The sequence below is a fragment of the Barbus barbus genome, assembly GCF_936440315.1.
Source record: "Barbus barbus genome assembly, chromosome: 11".
Taxonomy (NCBI): domain Eukaryota; kingdom Metazoa; phylum Chordata; class Actinopteri; order Cypriniformes; family Cyprinidae; genus Barbus; species Barbus barbus.
In genome coordinates, this window is record NC_136739.1 from 31,841,899 (window position 1) to 31,866,694 (window position 24,796).

Below are 24,796 nucleotides of genomic sequence, written 5' to 3' on the forward strand. Positions count from 1 at the left end.
GAAACTGTCCGTTTTCTATTGTCCTCTTGCATTATCAACACACTATTTTCCTGTTTGACACAGTAAAGCTGCTTTGACATCTGTACTGTATAAAACACTATATAAATAATGGTGACTTGAATTGGTTTCCTCTAAAGGTGACTATTGGATTATGTAAACAAATAAGCAGAATTTCAGCAAACATGATTAAATTCAGCAGGCTGCATTATATACTGTATTTAACAGCCATTTTTCATAATATTATATTGTATGATCAACTCCTAATAGATAAAGTCATGTACCGTGCTGCATTTATTTTTTGTTTAATAACCATATTAATTTAGTGGATGTTAGATAGAATTATATATATAGATTTTTTTTTCAGTTTTAGTTATTTTAGTACATCAAGTTTAATTAAAAAAAAATATTTTCTTCATTACTATCTTTGTCTTGTTTTCCATTACTAATATATAATATATAAACATACTTGAGAAGCACAAGTATGTGCTTAATATATGTGCTTATTATATATTAATACTTAATATATTAATCACATAATATATTAAGTATTAATATTTCTGAAAAGCATTATTAAATGTTATTAAAATGTTATGTGAATTTTTCCTGTATCTGCCAATGGAGTCAAACAAATATCTTTGTTTTCCCTTTGAGTTTCTGATTTCATTGGCAGATTTTTAAAAGCAAAAACTCACTTGATTTTAGTGCATTTACTGCAGAAAAAAGAGACTTACTATCTCAAGTAATTCTGCTTCTCGAGTAGGAAAATTTTTGTATACACTCACAGAAATATATATAATTTCACACACACACACACACACACCTTTGTTTTTGTGAAAAGTGGGGACATCCCATAGGCGTAATGGTTTTTATACTGTACAAACTGTATGTGCTATTGCCCTACACCTAAACTTAGCCCTCACAGGAGACTGTGCATTTCTACTTTCCCCCCAAAATCTCACTCTGTATGATTTATAAGCATTTTGAAAAGTGGGGGCATGGGGCAATGTCCTCATTAAGTCACCTTCACCTTGTAATACCTGTGTCATACCTGTGTCATTATACAAATTTATGTCCTCATTAATGTCCACACACACAGCAAGGCAAGCCCACTGTACACCAAAAGATCTTTATAAGCAACAAAACAACCTGTTAACACTGAGGGGAGAAAAATCCTTGCCTCGCGGCCTTGAAGTCTCCAGATTCCCGCGGCTCTGCAGAAAGCAGCAGCTGAAGTGTTTGCGAAATATTAAAAAGGCTCCCTGTGGCGCAGAAAAGACAAAATGTTATAGGTGCAGCGGCGTGGGGAGATACAGAGCTGCTTTCTTGTTTGTGTGGCTCCAGGGAGCCGCTGGTTCCCAGAGAGCCCTTCAGGCCCGAGGAACAGACAGCACTTTGTGCATCGCGATGACCCGCTGCGTCTGCCAATCACACGGCGAGCCACGCTCCTGTACTAATGGGCAACCGCAGCCAAGGATTCCTGAGGTGCGTCTCTCTCTCTCTCTCTCTCTCTCTCTCTGTTTTCAGATCCTCTCTTCTCTCCTCTACACCTGGGCTTTCATCAGAAGCATCGAGGGCAGAGAGCCCCAGCTGCTCGCCGAGGCACGATTTGTTTGTGCCTTGAAACCATGTATGGGGGGAAATAATATTTCCAAGAAGTCAAAAAACCACAAGCAAATTTTCTCATCTTTGTATAGGCTACGTGTGCCGTGACCCGCTGTAGTGCTGCTGGTGATTTACGCCATCGGTTATGACACTGTGCTTTATTGCAGGCCATGTTCTGATTGCATAGCATTTCGTTTTGATAAAATAAATCTAATCAAAGAACATCTAATGAGGTTTGGAAATAAAACCATTGGCTTTCATAGAATGTGTTTTCTCTTCTTTTTCTCATGCCAATATTTTATTATCATCATCTCAGATCAGGGTTATTATACACTGTAAAAAATTATTATTATTTTTTTTTTATTGTGAACAAAACGAATACTGGATGATGTTTTACAAGAGAATATTTCAGTATTAAAATCATATTAAATTAATTCCGTGAAATAAAACAAATTTTAACTGAAATAAAAATAAAATCTAAAAACCTTTTATTTCAGCATTTGCATATATATATATATGCTGATATAAACTAATAAAGACTAAAACTAAATAGATTAAATTTAACCACCTAGACATTTTTAAATCAAAAACTAATCAAAAATAAATAAATAAACGAAAGAAAGAAAGAAATAACTAAAGAAACACACAACAAAATTACTATAATGACTTTAAAAAAATGATAAAAACACAACAAAATAACTAAAACTTTAACTAAAATTACAAATGAAATAAAAAAAATATAAAAAATAAAATCTGATTCAGATTAAAACTCAGATTAATTTATAAACTGTAAAAATTAGTACAAGAAAATAATATTTTAGTCTTTCTTCAGTATTTCATGTTTAATACAATGTGTTTCTTGCCATTTCTTTTAATTATTTGTGAAATTTACTAATCATTTCGTAGTGAAAATAGTTTCAAGGCCATTTGTTATCAGTGTAAATGCATAAAACCACACTAGCTGTGATTGATCACTTTACACTCATGAGCAGAATAAACTGTGATTTGAAACAGAGCTTATTTTAACATTTAATCAAAGGACCGAAGAGCAGTGGCTGTGTGTCTGTGTCTCCTCACACAAACAGAATCCAATCTAACACATACGTGGTGGGAAAAATAATCTCAGAGTAATCTCAAACTCTCACACGAGCCGGCAAGATGATGGATATCCCGGGAAAATACTGCTGCCATCCCTGCAAACCATAAGACATCTTAGAAATGCTACCTTTCTGTTGAATACTGAAGAGAAAATAGAGAAAAACTCATTTATGTGTCTACAATGCTAAAATGCCACTTTTAAAATGCCAGAGCATATTAATATATATATGTTTTAATAAGGACTTTGATTGAGTGATGCATTTATGTATTCCTTTTCCACTTTGGTAAACAAGATGGCAGGTCAAATGTCAAATGAAATAATGAAGCGTAAAAGGGAATTAAAGACTAAATGTAAATTACTGCACAAGATAAGAGAGATAAACCATAAAACCGCACTAATGTCTTGTGTTTTTCATAATTCCCATCAGTTAGCAAATACATATCACCTAGGTAACAGTAGAATGATGAGAAATATCTGTGATTACAGTTTTATCGGGATGAGCGAATATTCAGCACTAAAACCTATAAACGTTCATTATTGAAGATAAAATAAACGAGCTAAAATAACATAAAATATAAATATAATAAATAAAATATTAAATGAAATAAAATAACATTTTAAAACTATATAAACTTATTAAAAACTGATCAAAATGATAAAAACACTGAACAGAATTACTAAAACTTTAAATTAAATTGAAAACAGAAAATATAAAAATCAAATCAAAACAAAATATTAAGAAAACTTTGATAGTATATCTATACTAAAATTACACTGCTGATTTAAAATTAATTGCAAATTTAAATTGTATTTAGACCATTAAACTAAGACAAATTAAAGCGAGATATGTTAAATGTGTAATTTTAGCTTTATTAAAATACAGAAATACATATTTGTCATATTTCATATAATCAAAAAAATAATAATATTTATATAATTGCTATAATCACCTTTTACCTATTACACAATATCTAGTATTTCCAAATTAAAATGCATCCATGTTTTTAGCATCACTTTAAAATACGTTTATTAAGTTTATTTATATATATATTTATATATACACACGCACACATACTATTTCAGTGAAAATTTTATGTTCAAATCAATGTGTTACTTGCTGTTTCTTTTTAAATTATTTGTCAAATTTACTAGCAATTTCTGAAAAGTAGATCTACACTAAATCTGTTCAGGAAATAAATGCATGCTGGGAACTTCAGGCGTCATCATGGCAGCAGTGTAGGAGGGTCTGCGATCGAGAGAAACCCTTCAGAAAGCCTTCTTCTCAAAGTCAAAGCTCTCCTGTGCTGCATTAACAGCACGCCATGCACATAAACACCAGAGAAGCCCAGAATAACCAGGCTTCCTCTCGTCCTCCGACCAGCGGATTCGGCTCTGGTCATGTGTGTCCCGCCGGCAAATGACCCCCACTATTTGACACGCAGGAATAAACAACAGCGTTTGGAACAGGACTCTCTGTCAGGATTTTACACTGGACATCAAGAATATATTTTAAAAGCAACCAAAGATGTACTTAACCCTCTGAAGCCTGACATATGAAATAATAGTCAGAAAAATCAACTTTTTTGAAAAGGAACAGTTTATTCAACCTTTAGACAAAATGTAAAAAACGTTTGCATATGTGTCTTATATCATATTTGATACATCAGGCTTTTATGGCTGACAGTATGGAGCATAAACAGCTCCATTTTATTCAGAGGCCCAAACTGAGCAAAAATATGCAATTTGGTGTAGATGCTGCTATTTATTTATTATGATAATAATAATAATAATAAATTATTACTTGATAAATTTGTTTCTCTCAAACAGCAAAAGTGTAAAGAAATAATAATAATGCATTTAGTAATAATTAACATGATGATGATGATAATAATATTTAATAATAATTATTATTATTATTGTTATTATTAACAACAACAAAAGGTATAATGAAATGCTGTTTGTAATGTAAATCATCTTTGTAATGAGATCTTTATAACAATACAGCAGATACTGACATAAAATGATCTAAATATCACTCTATATCTCCAATAATATGTCTTAGTAAGATGAGAGTGAAATGATCCAAACATATAATGCAATGCTGATCGAGAGATGAAGAAATAAATGCTCCTCAGAAGATGTGAGATGAAGATCATTCCTCCGCTGAGGAACAGAGAAAGTAAAGCTTCTGGAAACAAACGCTCCTCAAAAGATCCTGATGATCAGATTTGAGACGCACTGATTTTTCTCAAATGATTGATGGAGAATCAAGTAAAGCTGAGCTGCTTCAGTCCAGTAAGAGTTCATCTGGAAATATGACTACAGATATTTGATTAAAAAAAAAAAAAAAGTCAAGATTTGACAGCAGAAAACCACGTGAAGCAGCAGCTGAACCTGGATGATACTTCTACAATTACACTAAAAGAGCTTTTACTGGATAAAAACGTCTAAACTATCAATCAGAGGATATAAGGCTCATTTAGAGGCCTGTCAAATATACAGCAGGCTTTCTAGTGGTAAAAATCAAGAATCATGGAAATGAGAACTAGAGCCAACAATTTGCTAAATCATTAGGGAAAAATTGACTGTGCACAACAACAAACAATATAGGGTGCATTATTGCATTTTATTTTGCACAATGAGCCCACCTATGCTTTTATTTCCCAGCAAACCCTCCGTCTGAATGGACACACATGAAGCATTTAACTCCAGATTGCATGAGAGACGCCGGCGTCTCGTAGCAGTCGGCGATATAGTGCTTTGGCCGTGATGTCAGCCTCTTTCGCACCTATTTTTTGCTTTGCTAATTTATGAAAGCTATGATGTGGTACTCAGGTTTAATGCTTTTTAATCTCATGCTTCGCTGGCCGCTGCCTTCTTTGCATGCCGGTGCGATTTGTCCTGCTGTTTCAAGGTTTATCCGGAGTTCTCCGCGCCCTGCGGCGAGACCGGACCGCTGCAAGTCCATTAACCTCGAGCGTCGTGAATCCCACTGAATGGATGTTCACTTTAATCACTTTTTGGGGGACTGTGAAGGGCTGAGAAAGCTGGCTACCTCCTGCTTAACAACATTACGCTCTAGATACTCACTCAAGCATATTTACGATCTGCATTTCCAGCATGTTTAGATGTTATGGCAACTCACTTATTATGACAAATTCTGCTCCAGTAAAAGCCCACATAAAATCAGAATTGACTTGTGTGGCTTTCAGTCCATTTCTATTAGCGTGGAGATCATCTATATGCAGGCAGACGCCTGAAAATATATTTATGTTTAGCAGATATTTGCAACGAACAGTCTTTCTATGGAGGAAAACAGCAGCGGTGTACAAACTGTACAGATTTCTATGCAATAAAATGCACTATAGAAATAAAATGTAGATATTCATGAGCAGAACTGAATATCGGTGTTATTTTAGTTAACTAAAACTAAATATAAAAATAAAAAAATATTTGAACTTAAATAAACATTAGAAGAAATGAAATAAAATATCAAGAGTCAATTAAAATTAATCAATAAAAAAAATGCATAGAGAAAAACGCCAAAAAAAAAAACACAACTCTAAAGAAAATGTTTTTTTTAAGGTGCTGTGGAGACACAATACCCACTATAAAGAGCCCAAAATACAGGCCCAAACTAATAAAGAAAGAAAAGCAAACCACAGACGATGTGGGAGATCAGAGGATACATTATATAACCCAACCGCAGGGAGGAAAGATTTAAGAGACAGAACAGCTCCATAAAGACCTGCATTCTGATTGGAGGAGGAGGAGGAGTGGGCGGAGTCAATCAAACACACCTGCATCTCTGAGGACTGGAAGTGAGAGTTCAATTAGTTTTAGTGGTATACTACTATTTTAGTATTTATGAATATTTTGAAATTGCTTTTGTTATTAATTGTTTTATTGTTACAGTTTTAGCATTTGTAAAGTTTTTATATATTGCTTTAATTATTTTATATTATTTTAATATTTAGATTTAATACAATTTTTCCAGTTTAGTTTTAGCAATTTTAGTATTATTTATTTCAGTTAGTCGCCAAGACAACATTTCTAATTGTATGATTATTTTGAAATCGCTTATATAGCTATTATACTTCAGTTTTAGTAATTGTAAAGTTTTTTTATTTACATTTAATTTCAAAGTTTTTTTTTTTCTTTTTCATTTTTAGCAAATTTAGTATTGTTATTTATTTAAGTTAGACAACATTTCTGCTTTTTTAAAAGTTATATTCACTGAAAAAAATAATAATTGAATTTTAGATTGGTTGCAATCAATTTATTTTAGCTACATTTAAATAAACAATTGTTTTAAATGTAGCTAAAATAAATTGTTTGCAACCACTTACCTTAAATTTAGTATAATTGTTTTCAGTGTATATATCCTATACATAATTACACACACACACACACACACACACTTAATTTATTTATTTACATACATACAGTATTTTTTACAAATTACCAGAACAGTTATACTGTTAGTTTTAGTTAACCATAAAAACAGCATTTAACAGTACTTGTTCACAAGTCAACACACATTTGAACTTTTTTTCTTTATACCTGTTATTTTAACAGTCTACCTGATTTTTTTTAAAACAAATTTCCATTACCAAAAATTAACAATAATAGTAATTATTTTGTTTTTCAGTTTTTGTTGTAGTAATTTTAGTATTTTATTTGAGTATTTATTTATTTATTTTCAGCTTTCCATCATATACTGTATGTATGTGTGTGTGTGTGTGTGTGTGTGTGTGCGTGCATGTTTATGTGGTTTATGAGGACACAAATTTGTATAATGACATGGGTATAACAGAGGTATTACAATATGAAGGTGGTTTATGAGGACACTGCCTATGTCCCCGTAATTCAAAAGGCTTAAAAAACATACTAAATGGTGTTTTTTTTGAAAACCTAAAAATGCACAAAGTCTCCTGTGAGGGCTAAGTTTAGGTGTAGGGTTGGTGTAGGGCAATAGCACACACAGTTTGTTCAGTATAAAAACCATTACGCCTATGGAGAGTCCCCATAAACCACAAAAACCAACATAGATATGTGTGTGTGTGTGTGTGTGTGTGTGTGTGTGTGTGTGTGTGTGTGTGTAACACTAATAAGATTGTTAAACAGGTCTACACACATTTATACTAAAGTTTTTTTTTGATTTCTTACATACTTCAATCAGTCTACTTGAATGAAGAAAAAGACCAAAATTCCACTTCAATAACATATTTACATATGATTTCTGATTGCAAATATGCTGAAACAAAACAAGCCAATCAGATGGTTTAAGTGAGTGTCTCTCAGCCAGAATAAGCTGTAAACTGCGACGACTTCACGAACAAAAGCGGTTTGTGCATCAGAAAGAGCAGCTGTTGAAAGCAGCACTCGAAGTGCTGTCGAAGTTTGTGAAGAAGACAAAGTAAATGCGTTTTTAAAGGCAAACAGCAGGCGAGATCGGCGTAGCTCTGAAGTGTGAACCCCGGGGCAGGTTCTGTACTTAAGACTTACAACAATCTCATTATCTTTCACTCCACACACATCAGATACGAGCAGCCATTTGTCACAGGCAGATCTGCCTCCGTCTGCCAGCAGGCATCAGACCAACACTTCTGCAACTCTGCTGCACATAATTGCCATATGGACAGCGTTTGGAGCCAGACTCGAGCCTGTTGGGCAGATTCCCCAGATAGTTCAATGAATATTTTATCTCATTTCCATCTAATTTGCAGCAAATCATTATACAGAACATTTCTAATTAATTTATAGGACAGATTTGATTTTGATAACTTGTGAGAACACTTCCCCCCTCCACCTCTTTTGGGGAAACTACACATTATATAAAATACACTGGTAAATGACTGCAGTCACTTCTTATAAAACGGCCATTTACCAAACGCTGGAGCTCCTAACCCCGCTGTTTAATTAACTTTACACTGTGTAATTAACCCGAGAACCGGCGAGACAGAGAGGATTTAATTAAAGTATTTCATACCACTAATATGAATAGCATTCCTTTTCAGATGTGTGTGAAAAATATGTTGCACTTTCCAGGAATATGGTACAAAAGATGGGCAGAAAATGCAGTTGTTTCTTATTTTTCATCAAATGGTTATTAAAAGAGAAGCTTAACCTTCAGAAAATGCTGAATGTCAGCCTCAAAGCAGCGTAGTAGTTTTCATTAATGTTTTAAATGAGCTTTTATTATTTTAGTTTAATTTTTAACAATCTTGTTATGTGCTGCTTTTGACCTTTTAATTATTTTTGTATTTTTTTTTAATTCCAATAGTTTTAATTCATTTCTATTTCAGTTTTAGTCTGCAGTTGTAATTTTATTGCTTAAACCTAAAAACTTAAAAATATCGTAATTGAAACAAGGAAAAATGTAAAATAACAGTTTTTTTTCTGTAAAACCTTTAATGACAATTTCTGTAAAATTATTGTTTTTGCACTTTATTTCAATAAAGATATTTTACTGTAACGTTATGCTTTTTGTTTGACAGCCAAAGCTGCCAGTGATTTGACCTTTTTTTTATTTATTTTTTTACAGTGTACATATAAATGTAATTTTAACTGTTTATTTTATTTTTATATAATATTTATTTTTTCTTTTTAAAATGGATTTTTACTTATTTTCTACATATAAACATCACAAAAAATATTATAATTAATGTTGATATTATATATAAAATATAATTTTATTTTATAATTTAGAATTATTTTATATTTTATTTTATTGAATTTAAGTGCAATTTCCAGTCATTTTGTTTCTTTTTCTTTTTATGAATTTTGTTGCTGTGTTGCTGCATTTTTATTAATTAAAAAAATATTTTAGTAAACATTAACATTAACAACAATGGTTTATTTGGGTTTATTTATTTATTATTTATTTTTAGAGGGTTTATTTGAATTTTATTTATCTAGCTGTCTTCTTTTTATAAAAAATAAAAAACACACATTTGACCTTCTATCAATTGCATATTTATTCTCTAAATGCTAGCTTTTCTTGTTCTTTTTTCTATATATTCGTTTTCTTTGTAAAAAAAAAACAAAACAAGACTTGTAATAGCACTTGCATGTTGTTGCTCTTTTGTTGGTTTTGATGGCTTCTAAATGTCCTCATTTGTAAGTCGCTTTGGATAAAAGCATCTGCTAAATGACTAAATAAATCAATAATTATTTATTTTCTAAAAAGAAATATCAAAAATATAAATAAAATGTATACATTTTAAAAACAACTGGTTATTTGATGGAATTTGATAAATAATTAATTAATTAATAGTTTAATTAACGTATCTCAAAGTTCTCATTACAAATATCAGGATGTTTGTGCCTCTAATGCTTAAAGTAATCAGACGCTAATGCATGTGAAATATTCTTGGAATATTAAATTGTCTCTTTCCATCCATAATGCATAGATTTATTATCCATTAGTCTGCAGATTCCGGCCGCGAGAGATGGCTGAGCGAGACGATGCAGCCGCGGTCACTGGGCTGTACGGTTTGATAACCGACCCAAGCTGCCTTGAAGGCTGAAACAGTGTTTTGAATATGATTCTGTCAGCAACCGGCAGTGGAGAGACGAGGAAACGTGACATGTCAGAAACACAAACACAGCATGCATGAGTTTGAGGCTTTCAGGGTTTTTATGTAGAACCGATGCAATACAATACAATGCAATAATCTACAAGCATCATGCTTTACTGTAGCTCAAGAGCATGGGTTCAAATCCCAGTGAATGCAAGAAGTAATGAAATTTGTCACTTTGGACAAAAGTGCCTGCTTAATGCAAATATGTCAATCTCAATGGAATTTCTATCATAATCACCAAAGGGATCAAACAAGAATTCTATTGATTCCACATTATGAAAAAACTCAATTAGCATTTTTTCAGACATTAAAGCAAAGAGCAGCTAAATACACACTGCAGCTAAATTCGGTTATCAGCTATGTAGATTACTCACAATCTATAGTCTGCTATACTGATTACAAATTACCTGACAAATATTGTAGTTAGTAACGTAATCCATTACGTTACACATTTCAGGTAATGTATTCAGACTACGTTTAGATTACTTTTGACCCAACTCACTTATCACATTGATTTATATAGGATGATTTTAAGGAAAATATATTCCATTCGTTTTTATTAACAAAATTAAGTGCATTAAACGTTACATTTCACCAATGTTTATATCTCACTAGTTTTTAATGGTACTCTGAAGTTTTGTTACACACACAAAGCGATAATTTAGGGGATTCACTCCCATATTTAAATGTGGTTGTCACTCCTGAAACTTTAGAGAGTGTACTAATAGAAATAGAGTTTATTCTTACCAATCTGACTAAAAAGCGACATTCAAATGTGATTTGAAACCTCACTTGCAGTTCTTGGAAACGAGCCTCCGTGGGGAAAACTCCCATCCAGGACTCCAGAAGCTGGTGTGACATCATGTCCTCAGCGTTGTGGTATAAGTGGCTCACTGGCAGGAGCTCAGAGCCATTAACAGGAAGATTCAGCATCCATTCCCACCTGGAGAAATTATCTGACCGCTGCTGTTTACCCTTCAGCAAGAATTGAACCCTTCAGCGGCTCCGGAGAGAACTAGATATTGTGGAGTAGAAAAACAGCCAACTACAGCTTGGCTGGATATCATGAGACATGAAAACAATATGCATTAAACCGTATCTATACATGCAAATGTTTAGTAACAGTTATTTAAATGGCACTTGGGGACAGATTTTAGTGATAAAATAATTACTTTCTCAGTAAAGCTTTCCGTCATTTCTTTTTACACAATTCATGTTGTTCAATCAACATACACTATGTGTGTGTGTATATATATATATATATATATATATATATATATATATATATATATATATATATATATATATAAGTATATATATGCACACACACATCTAATACGATTCTATTATATATGTAATGTATATAGAATAAAAAAAAAATTATAATTTACATTACAGGGACATGTCCCTACCAATATCCAGCGACTACTAAATTGTCTCTAGCAATAATTTTGATCTAACAATTTAATATGTATGTAACCACTGCTGTTGTAATTTCGGACAAATCTGAAATAGGCCTAGGTCATACCATTGATATTATCTGAGAAGTTAAAGTAAATAAGCTAGAAAACTGCGAAATTTCAAGTACGTACATTACATTTAATACATGAGCGGAGTAAGAACATATAAGAGCCGAAGTGTTTGAAACATACGAGCACAGTTTAGCTGAATGATAAAGTTTAAAACTCTTTAACTTTATGTTGTTCTGCTGTTTTGTGTTCATTTGCTTCTCTCATTGCACTTCCTTCCTTCTGATCCCAAAGTCAGGAAAGAGTGAATGAACTTTATTTTTAATGAAGTTACTGACCACAAAAGTAAGAACTTGTTCGTTTGTTCACTTCATTTTACCGCGGATTCGTTTACAAACAAGGCAAAATTTGATGCAAGATTTTCAAAAAGATTGAAACTAAAAGACGATACTGTGCCAATGTGGATCTGACAGTAATGTCAACACACAAGTGTGAGTAACTGTTTTTATTAAGTGGTCACTATCGCTTTGTCTGATATTACAGATTGTTTGATATGTACAGAGTATTTATGCATCCATCTGTGAAGGATGTACGCTGTCAAACATACACACCTGTTAGCCAGTCATAGCAGTGGGCATTTACTTCCGAGTTTACAATCCGCCACGCCCATTCAAACAGAGCGTTCTGATGAGAGGGGTCAAAAATAGTAGACCGATATATCGCCAAGGCCATTTATTTATTTGGGAAAAATACTTTGTCTTAAAGTATATGTTTATTTTACACATTTAAATTTCAAATGATGCTCCAAATGTCTTAAATATTAATTAAAATAAATAAAATTATATCGGCCATCGGCCACCCTGCTTTCCAAGATATCGGCATCGGCCTTCTTAAAACCCATATCGGTCGACCACTAGTCAAAAACAGAGGACAGAAAATAGCCTACTCTAAATTATGATATTTTTAATGTAAAAATCTTGATGATATTATAAGGGGACCTCAGAGAACAGTTCAAAATAATAAAAAGGGCAGTTCATGGCCCCTTTAATGTTTTTCTAGAGGACAATCTCCAATGGATGTGTATGTGCACCATACTAAATTATGTTGGGATTCCTCATGCACTTCATACATTTGAACCAATAGCAAACCAATAATAAGCAGGGCATCACAAGCGCTTCTCTGCATGTCTACTCCCGTTTCATCATCCACTTGTTCACATGCAGACAGAACAGAGCCAGATTTAGCTGACAGTATTTACCAAAATGATCCTAATATTTGAGAGACATGTGGGTCAAAGGCAGGCAGCGGTTGGAAATATTCCAATCTCGGCTTGTCTTATGCTTTTGACAGGCCTATCAGGTGTTTTTTTTACTATTTCTACCCTTTCCTTCCTGGCCTCATTCTGTCATCGCCGCTCTGTCTCCTCCTTAAGACTACCGTAAAGTGTCCCAATGCACAACACATGTAAAAATGCATTATAAATAGGCTAGTCATCAATCAGTCACTCAGCAGTGTGAAGGAAAACCCACCGGTGCCGCCAGTTTACTGCATTTCCATTCTTGAGTGATGGTTGAAAAGCGCCTCGTCTTCAGGGTGAGCGCTTTAATCACTTCCGTCATGCTTTTGACATACAGCGGCTAATCAAAATTGTACTTCTGAGCGGACACTTCATTATTCGGATACATATACGCACTCTCGCCACTGACATTTGCTTATATCTATATTTATCCACCAGAGTCTGGCCAATTATGCAGTTTTATCCGTGAAACCCGCGGCTAACACCTGGATTGTTTGAGTGATGATTCATGACCTGTGTCGACCGCTATATATTTGTGAGGGAAAAGAAAAACAGCGCTTTGTGTAATGACTGGGATTGAGTCAACAAACCCTGAGGGACTAGATCATGTGTGGCTCACCTGCCAACAGCTAATGTTATGACGGCGGTGTCTTCTGCTCAATAATAAGCTGAGTTTGTTCGCGGAGTGAAGTGAGGTGTGCTAGTGAGGTAACGGCTCGTCCCGATGACTGTACTGTATAATACAACAAGCAGACACTCATTATACTGACCTAAAATGAGTCTCAGGTCACAAACAGCTGAGAAAGACACTTCTACTCAAAAGATTGGGGTCAGTAGGATTTTTTTTTTTTTTATCAAGGATGTATTAAATTGATCAAAAGTGACACTGAAGACATTTATAATGTCACAAAAGATTTCCATTTAAAATAAAGGCTGTTCTTTTGAACTTTCTATTCATTAGAGTGTCCTGAAATATCAAAAGTATCACGGTTTCTACAAAATATGAAGCAGCACAACTGTTTTCAACATTGATAATAATCAGAATTGTTTCTTGAGCAGTAAATCAGTATATTAGAATGATTTCTGAAGGATCATGTGACACTGAAGGCTGGAGTAATAATGGTGAAAATTCAGCTTTGCATCACAGGAATAAACTACAATATATTAAAAAAGAAAACAGCTATTTTAAATTGTAATAATATTTCACAATATTACTGATTGTTTTGTATTATTGACCAAATAAAAGCAGCCTTGGTGAGCAGAAGATACTTTTTTTCAAAAATATTTTTAAAATCTTATCGACCCCAAATATCTTTTGTCATTGATTTTAAACCACTTTTTGCACATATGCATCCATTGTGTGGTAATATACGACTAACTATAATACAATTCTTATATAATACTGTTATATATATATATATATATATATATATATATATATATATATATAAAACAGACTTATTCAACCTGTCCCTTGTCCGAGCTACTGTGCCCACCTGCTTTAAGACCATCGTGCCAATACCAAAAAACTCCTCCGCAACATGCCTTAATGAATACCTCCCAGTAGCGCTTATCCCCATCATCACCAAGTGCTTTGAGCCGCTGGTCCTTGCACACCTCAAAACCTGTCTCCCACCGAAACTGGACCCTCATCAATTTGCCTACCGCAAGAATAGGTGCACGGAAGATGCAATTTCCATAGCACTGCACGCCGCCCTCTCTTATTTGGACAATAAAGACACTTATGCCAGAATGCTGTTCCTTGATTTTAATTCAGCGTTCAACACGGTCATCCCATCCAAGTTAATCACCAAACTTAGAGACTTGGGTATTAGTACTTCACTCTGCAATTGGCTATTGGACTTTCTGACCAACAGACCCCAGTATTTTCGGTTAGACCACCACTGCTCTTCCACCCTCATTCTTAGCACTGGTGTACCACAGGGCTATGTGCTGAGTCCTTTCCTCTATTCCCTCTTCACCTACAACTGCGATCCTGTACATGGTTCTAACATCGTCAAGTTTGCAGATGACACCACGGTGATCGGACTCATCAAGAACAACAGTGAATCAGCCAACAGGGAGGAGGTGGACCATCTGGCTGCATGGCACACTCATAACAACCTGCTGCTCAACACTAAGAAAATCAAAGAACTCATAGTAGACCTCAGGAAGGGGAACACACACCCATCCACACCAATGGAGAGGTGGTAGACTGTATCACCAGCTTCAAATTCCAAGGGATTCACATCTCCAGCGACCTTACGTGGACAACCAACAGCTATTATATATACACATTTAATACAGCAACAGCATATATACTGGTGTAAGTGCAATGATAATATACAATATATAATATATATACACACACATCAAGAAAAGAGCAATGATATGCAAGTGCTATGAGAAGTCTCAGCTTAACGCAGTGCAGGTAGCAAGTTTTTTTTATTTTTTATTATATGATAAATAAAAAGAAAACACATAGAATAGAAAAAGAATAGAGCAAGCTAGTGTTAGTATGTTTTATGTTTTTTGCTAAGAAAAAACAAGCAGTTAGTAAAAGAATAGAATGCAAGTCTGAAAGGGGCACGTTTTTTAAAAGAATAGAATTAGGATAGAGAGTGCTAGAGTTAGAAGGCCAAATAAAGACGGAAGGAGATGTGTTTTTAGCAGATTCTTGAAGATGACTAAGGACTCAGCTGCTCAGATTGAGTTGGGCAGGTCATTGCAGAGGGAACATTTAATGTAAAAGTCTATGAAAGTGATTTTGTGCCTCTTTGGGATGAACAATAAAGTGCCATTTAATTTCAGAAGGCAAGCTTCTAGAGGAACATAAGTCTGAAGTAATGAATTTAGGTAAAGGGACGCAGAGCCAGTGGTGGTTTTGTAGGCATATACAGTCATGACCAAAAATATCGGCACCCTTGATAAATATGATCAAAGGTGGCTGTGAAAATTAATCTGCATTTTTAACCCTCTTGATTTTTTTATTTAAAAAGTTCACAAAAATCTATCCTTTCATTGGATAATAATCATTTAAAATAAATGTTTTTCTCATATATACATTGGCCACAATTAACGGCACCCTTTTAACTCAATACTTTTTTAAACCTTTTATCAGTTTAACAGCTCTAAATGTTCTCCTATAATGCCTGATGAGGTTAGAGAACACCTGACAAGAGATCAGAGACCATTCCTTCATCCAGAATCACTCCAGATCCTTCAGATTCACAGCTCCATGTTGGTTCTTCTTCTCTTCAGTTCACCTCACTCATTTTCTACAGGGTTCAGGTCAGAGGACTGGAATGGCCAGCAGAAGCTTGGTTTTGTGCTCAGTGACCCATTTTTGTGTTGTTTTTGAGGTTTGTGTTTGGATTATTGTACGGTTGGAAGATCCAAACATGGCCCATTATCAGATTTCTAACAGAGTCAGTCACTTGTTGATTTTTATCTGTTGGTATTTGATAGAATCCATGATGCCATGTGTCTAAACAAGATGTCCAGGACCTCCAGCAGCAATATAGGCCCACAACATCACAAATACAGCAGTATATTTCATTGTACACATGGGGTACTTTTTATCCCTGTGTTCACCAAACCCATCTTGAGTGTTTGCTGCTAAAAAGCTCACTTTTTAGTTTCATCTGACCATAGAAGCCAGTCCCATTTGAAGTTCCAGTCGTGTCTGATAACTGAATATGCTGGAGATTGCTTCTGGATGAGCTAGGAGAATTTTTCTTGAAACCCTCCCAAACAACATGTGGTGATGAAGGAGCTGATTGATGACTTTTTTTAAAGGTTTTCTGACCTCGAGACACAAGTATTTTCTGCAATTCTCCAGCTGTGGTCCTTGGAGAGTCTTTATCCACTCAAACTCTCCTCCTCACCGTGCATTAGGACGATATAGACACACGTCCTCTTCCAGGCAGTTTCATAACATTTTATGTTGATTGGAAATTCTTAATTATTGCCCTGATGGTGGAAATGGGAATTTTCACTGCTCTAGCTCTTTTCTTAAAGCCACTTCACTAATTTGTGAAGCTCAATTATCTTTTATTGTGTGTTTTTGTCATTTATTGTTACATACGTTTATTAGTATTTTTTAAATATTCATTTTTAGTTTTAGTTGTTTTAGTGCACAAGTTTGAAATGAAAATGAAAAATGTTTAAGTATATTATCTTTTAGCTTATTTCAAACAATTAATATTTTTTTTTTTTGTATGGTTTTAGTTAACTATAATAACCCTTGGATAGTGAGCTATTTTGTATGTACACTTTAATTCAACAGAAGAAAATGCTTTTCAGTCACAATGTATTTACAAAAATAAAAAACAGTAACAGTAAATTTACAACATCAGAAGCGGATTTCACGCTCTAAGACAAGCTAATTTCTGAATAAAGGTTGTTCTCTCATTGTCACCAGATGCCGACTCTTGTTTGACGGAGTTGCTGTTGTCAGACGGCGGCTCCGTGACCTTTGACCTCATGAAACTTTGCTTCTGTTCCTGAACGAGGACAGGTTTGGATGAACGACAACAACCGGCGGCGAGAGTGGCCTGTCAGAGGAAACACAGCAGGTGTTAACCAGGACTCTCGCTCGCTGGATTATGGTAAAAGCGCTATTAACATGAGCCGTAATAGAAACGAACAGAGAAATCAATGCAGGCCCAGCCAAACACCTTCAGAGTAACATGAAACGCTGCTCTCGCTAAACATTATGCAAATGACGTGCCTGAGCAGATTAACATGAGGCATTATACATGATTTATGTAAATGTTGTGCGCAAGGTCACTTTTATGTAAAGTCAAACTCAAACTTTTCCCTCTGTCAGGGAGAATAAAATGAAAAGAATCCGCAGTTCACCTGCTGTCACATCCAATTTCCCGCGATACGTAATACTTATTCATAATTCATCTGTAAACAAAGTGTGTGCGAAAATCTGCCTCCACTAATCTAAAGATGTGATCCTTGTTTAATCGCTTTCTGTGCAGCGTTTACAGCTGATGCCAATAAAAATGCTAATTAATTCTGTTTTGCCTTTTTTTTTTTTTTTTGCATCATGTGCTGTCAATGAATAGGAAAACAGTTTATTTACCCGCACAAACTAACAGATTTTCCCAATGTAATCTTATTGACAAAGAGACAAAACAATATCCAGCGCTGAGGAAGATACTGTCAAAGTTACTCATCACTGAAAGTAATTAAGTTTACAGTTATACTTGATTATAAAAATGATTTAACTAACAAAAAGCACTGATATTGAAGCTATGTAAGAGGACAATATCTTGTTATAAATACATAAAATATATAAATATTATATATATATATATATATACTCTGTGTGTGTGTGTGTATATTCTATAAAATATACATTTAAAGAAATAATACAACTAAATTAGATGAAATAACAGCAATAACATGTTAAATTGAAGATAATTAAGAGGACAATATATATATATATGTGAACACAAATGTTATAAATATTATTAATAATATGAACATATTAATATAATATTAATATCATTAAATATATTGATTTATATATATTTAAATGCACACACATGTATAGATATATAATATATTTATAAATATAAAATATTTCTGTATAAATACGTGTAATAAAAAAATTATATATATATGTATATATTCAAAATAATAATAATAATAAATAAAACATTTAGAACTAAATTGACTGACAGCAATAAAACCTGATTTATTTTAATATTTTGAAAACAGTGATGAACAGCAGCATTAGCAAAATATATATCTATAAAGAAAAGAGCTAAAATGTACATTAATAGAATATTGAGAAACAACTTAAATATTACAGAAATTCTCAAGGAATCCAAAGAAGAGAGATCTTACCTTGAAGTAGTTTTTGAATCTTTTGCTGACCACATACAGAGCCATTGGGTTGATGCAGGAGTTCACAGACGCCATGTTGAGGCCGATGTAGTCGAGAACAAGAAATGTGCTAAAACATCACAGGGTAAAGAATATATGAGATATGATATGACTTATAAGGCTCCGTTTCAGTTTCTTAGAAGGCAGCTCGCCCGTTTTTGGAACAGAGCTCACATGTGTCTGTGTTTATGTATTTGTTATAATGACCTCAGTAAGTTGCATCTGTTAGGATCGTGTTCATCATAGATGGTTAACTTGAGGATCCTGCTGAGGTGAAGAGGAAACCAGCAAACTGCAAACACCAGAACCAGACAGAAAACTGTCCAGGCCACTTCATGTCTCTGTCGGTCAGAAGAGACGATTGGTCATATACAGATCAGTCGAATGATGTTTGTGCTCTAAAATATCAGTGTTGTTATTGCTAACTAAAACTGTCTAAAATCAAAATAAAACTAAATTATAAAATAGTTAAATTTTTAATTATAAATTATAAAATATAATTTTTTGCGATTTATACCAGTTGTTATTTATATTAAATTAATCATATGTGATTTATGCCACTGTTATTGTTCATTAAAACCATTTAAAATTGAAAAAAATATTTTTATGATTTATTTTGTGTTATTTTTCATTAAAACTAAAAATATTTAAAATCAAAATAAATATTATATATATATATATATACCAGTGTTGTCATTTTTAACTAAGACTAAAACCATGAAAAATAATTTGTTAGTTGAAATAAACCTGAAAACAAAACAAAAAAACATATATGTTAGATTAAAATTTATATCGTAAATTTAGAAATGCTGAAGTGAACTGAAATATAATAAGTTGAAGTACTAAAATTACAGAGACTAAAACTGAAATAAAATAAAGGTAAATAGAGATAATAAAAGTCATATTAATATATTACAGGACCTGACAGACAGCAGGTCAGAGAATATCAGATATCTTATAATCCTTGTTTGTCTGATGGTTTTATGTCATTCTGATGACTCTGATATTCATAAACTGGAACAGCTTTCCAAATCCCAGGTCCAGATTTACCTGCTTTATGTGTTTGTCCAACTTCTTAACGCTTCCGCTTACAATCCTCCAAGTCATCAGCGAGTAAAAGACGGCGGTGCATGCCAGCGGCACGATGAAATAAAACCCAAAGAGCCACCAGTCTTTGGCCATTTTATAAAACTAGAACAAGAAAAAAGAGTTTGTGATTAACTTGACATTATTTCAAAGGAAGCATGTCATCATTAGACTCTCGAGCTCAAACCACGAGCTGTTTGATGAGGAAATCACACTTTCATTGCAGCCACTGCTGTCTGTATCAAAAGTTCCCCACAGATGAATCACTGCTTCTCATGACATGCAATATGCAGAGCTTTATTATTTGTATTGATGATTGCATGTAATATATCTGACTACACTTATAGAAATAGTTGAAATTGCGATTATTTATTCACTTCAAATCCATACTTTGAGGAACACAAAAGGAGAATCTTGTTCTACAGAAAAGAGCCGTGTGAAACTCCTTCAGAAATTCTCTTGGTAGTTATATAAAGTTCATTTTTTGTGACATATTCCTTCAACATATTATTATGGAGCACCTTAAGGGACGTGGTGATGGTTGAAATCAAAATGAAATGGGAGAAAATGTTTTTATTTTAATGCTGTTGTGTTCTCTCACGAAAACCTTTGCATTCCCCTGAACACGTCAATGTAACACTTCAGAGAGAACGCAACAATTTACGAACGAATGCAAAGTTTTGTGAGCGAACGAGTTTTTTGGAGGAACTCTATAGTTTTCCTAGAAAATTCAAGTGTTTAGTGAGAGAATGCCAGGTGTCTCGGGGCATGTAATACTTTATAGAGACATTTTTTCAAGATTTTCAAGATTTTTCAAAATTTTTTCAAGCAAACGCAAATTTTCAAATGCAACCTTATACGAGTGAACAAAGTTTCTCGGGGAGAATAATACTTTTGCTGAGAAAACAAAAGTTTTACAAGTGAACACAAAGTATCGTGAGCAAATCCAGAGTTTAAGGAGCAAACCCAAAGTTTGTGAGCAAGCGCAAAGTTTCTCAGAGGAATGCTATAGTATTGCAAGAGAACGTAAATATTTTTTGAGAGAATGCAAAAGTTTTACAAGTAAACAAAGTTTAATGGGAACGTAACACTTAAAAATGTATGAGCAAACAAAGTATCGTGAGCAAATGCAAAGTTTAACTATAGCAAACCCAAAATGTTGCGAGAAAATGCAAAGATTTACGAGCAAACCCCAAGTTTTATGAGCGAATACATTTCTTGGAGGAACACTATAGTTTTGCAAGAGAATGTAAATGTTTTGTGATAGAATACAAAGTTTATCAGGAGAACCCAATCCTTTAGCGATGCAACGCAAAGGTTTACGAGCAAACTAAATATAGCGAGCAAATGCAAAGTTTTATAAGCGAAACCAAAGTTTTGCGAGCAAATGCTATAGTTTTTGAAAAGAATGCAAACGTTTTACAGGTAAACACAAAGTTTCTCGTGGAGCGCAATACTTTTTGTGAGAGAACGCGGAGGTTTACAAGTGAATAAAACGTTTTGAAAGCAAATGCAGTTTTGTGGGCGAACGCAAAGTTTCTCCGAGGAACGTTTGGGATCCTATGCTAATTTGCGCTGCTCTTGGTAGATTGTATTGAGCTACAGAAGCTTTCCTGTTGCTCAAATAGTAGAGCATGGCGCTAGCAACGCCAAGGTCATGGGTTCGATTCCCAGGGAAAGCAAGAGCTGATAAAATGTAAAAACTGTAACTTGAATGCAATGTAAGTCGCTTTGGATAAAAGCATCTGCTAAATGCGTAAATGTAAATGCATTGGTCACTTTGGAAATGATCCATCTGCGTCTGTGTCTTGTGCGCTTTTATGGCATTGCGCTAATTGGGGGAATGCAAAAAGCACTTTTCGTCCCATCCCCATGTCCCCTTAGGGGCTCCGTATATTTCTGTAGTCTTTTGTTGCAGTATTTTTCAGTTTACCTGCATGAATGGAGTGGACTGTACAGGATGGAGGAGGCATATCCGCAGATGCTCGCCTCTGTAATTCATCGTAATCAAATCAAACGCGACAGCCTCCGGAACAGCCAGTAATGTTGATATCGTCCATATTAAAGACAGTTTGATAGCAGTCCACTTGGGAAACCAGAGACCTTTGATACGACTCCTGGATGCGACGACTCGGTACCTTCAGAACAACAAACATTTCTACTTTACTTTTAAATAAGCACATAAGGACAGCATTTGATCCCATTGATGCAGTTACATCCCATTGATGCACTACATTATAGTGTTGTTATAAGATTACAAAACAATTTTCATAATTTATTGATTTGGCTGGTCTGCTTCAGCAGTTTAACAGCACTCATCAATGTCAAAATGTTTGAGATGACCAATTAAATCAAAGTAGGCGGGGATTTCTGACTTTGTGTGAATTTCAGCAAGATGCTTAAATTTTAACAGTAAATGTGTGAGATAAGATGTTAGGTAATTATTTAATATTTGACAGCTGTTTTATGACAAATGTAAGTAACAGGTCAAATTTTGAGGTTGTAAACTGAAAATTATGGAAGCTTGTTTCCACCACAGGATAAAAAAATAAATAAAAAGGTAACTGCAATTGAGAGATTTTTCAGATTCTAAGAATTGCGATATACAGGTCAAACTCAAAGTTGTGAGAAAAGTCTAAATTGTGAGATATAAACTTACATTTGCAAGAACAAAAGTTAGAATTGTGAAGAAGAAAAAAGTCGCAATTATCTTTTTTTACATTTTATTTTATGGCGTAAAAAAAATGCGACAAATTCAGATTTCAGAGAAAAAACAACATGCAAGAATTCTGACTTTTTCACTCAAAATTACAAGTTTATATCTTGCAGTTCTGACTTTGATTATCAGAACTGCAAGAAGTCAGGATTGTGAGATAAAAACTTGCAATTACCTTTTTTACATGTCACGGAATAAAAATTCTATATAAATTAAATTAAATAGACAAATAAAGATAATTGTGACTTTTTCTTGCAATTCTAAGTTTATATCTCACAATTCTGACTTTTTCTTGATTCTGAGGAGAAAAGTTGGAAATGGGATAAGATATAAATTCAAAATTGAGAGGAAAAACGTCTAAATAATAAAAATTTGTAATTACCTTTATTTTATTTTTTATTCCGTGGCTGAAATGGACATCCATAGAAATTGGCTTTCATAGAAAATACCCAATATTTCTAATTAAATATGCAAGACAAGAAAATTTAACAGAGCAATTTAGGCATATGATAAATTTCTTAATTTCTCTTTAAATTCTCTTTAGTTTCTTTAAATAAAAGGACCATTACAATTGTGACAGCATCTCCCATCAACTCAAAAAATCGATCACTCTTACCTGTCTATGCTCAGAGTGCACAGGCTCAGTACTGTTATCCCAACAGAGGTTTTCTGAATAAACGGCACCAGTTTACAGAGCAGGACACCAAACGGCCAGTCCACCGCCAACAGCTACAAAACACAACTAATTAATTATATCATCCTGTTTCCAAAGTGTTTAATGCACAAAACAATTCAGCAAATTTACCTTATAAACATTGATGGGTATACCAATCAAGATGTGCAAAATATCGCCTAAAGCCAGACTGCCGATGAGAATATTGGGTCCGTTTCTCATGCATTTGTGTTCTTTGATTATTCTCAGGAGAGTCACGTTTCCTACCATCCCAAACAGGAATACGAAACACGAGACAATGCTGTTGATGTACTTGAAAGCGTCTTTGATCCGTGCTGGTCCAGAGCACATGGGGATTTTGTTTGCTGTGGTGTTCAGTGGTTTCCATGAGATATTCTTTGCATCATCAGGAGGTTTGTCTGTTGCTTGAGCGCTAATGAACCTGACCGAACTATTTAAACACAGTAATAACAGGACAATGATGGGACCCTCCATGTGAAAAGACCTGAGAAAAAGTGTCATTTAAAAAGTTTTGCATGAGATATTTGTCCGTTTCAAGACAGATCCTCTCATAGTGTCTTACCTGCAGCTCTCTGTTAGGTTAGGTGTGTATAGGTATATATATATAGTAGTGTTCAGTCACGGCTCTTTTACAAGCAGGTACTGCACATAAATCACAGATCTTGGCAGCATCTCAGATTCAGTGCGTCACTCAGACGCCTGCGGGTCACGACACTGAGTTTCCACTGTAATCTAGAGTCCATGACGGCGTATATATGCAGCACATTCACACACTCATCATTGTTGCTCATTTCTTCTGATGCATCAATGTCAGTCCAGATGTTCACTGGAGCTCCGCCAGAATCCACTCACTGCCAAACACATCATGAATGAGATGAATGGAAGGGCTGTTCACCATCTATCTATCTATCTAGTCAACTACCATCCATCTATCTCTATATCAGTCTATCCAAATATTTAACCATACAGATATCTATCTATCTATCTAACCAAGTATACATCTCTAACTTCATCAATCTAACCAATTGTCTATCCATCATCTATACATCAATATATTCATCTATCCATCGGTTGTTGTCTGTGAATGCGGCTCCATATGTTGTCTTTTGTCTCTCGTTCCCCAGCAGAGCTGCTCCTGACTCAGTAGTTTGCCCAGGTGAAGGGACGTGATGACAGGGTCATCGCCATGGCAACCAGCCCAGCTCAGACGGAGTGGGAATGGATGAAGCGCAGCAGGCAGGCGGACAGCTGTGCGGGTGAACTGACTACAGCATCAGTCATCATCCCAAACAAACACTCACACCGCTGCTGCTTTAATAGTCTTCTCAGTGACCTTGATTTAG

At 34.3% G+C, this 24,796-nt stretch overlaps 1 protein-coding gene across 1 annotated transcript; it reads right to left on the bottom strand.

The window, feature by feature from the left end:
* Positions 1 to 17,420: 17,420 nt before the first annotated feature.
* ednrbb (endothelin receptor type Bb) lies at positions 17,421 to 23,783 on the bottom strand (the record flags this gene model as incomplete). The annotated part of the gene is made up of 7 exons (XM_079429226.1): positions 17,421 to 17,609; positions 18,919 to 19,027; positions 19,165 to 19,298; positions 20,008 to 20,148; positions 21,977 to 22,181; positions 23,376 to 23,488; positions 23,565 to 23,783. The coding sequence occupies 7 exons, from the start codon at positions 23,781 to 23,783 to the stop codon at positions 17,421 to 17,423; spliced, it is 1,110 nt and encodes a 369-aa protein (XP_079285352.1).
* Positions 23,784 to 24,796: the final 1,013 nt, after the last annotated feature.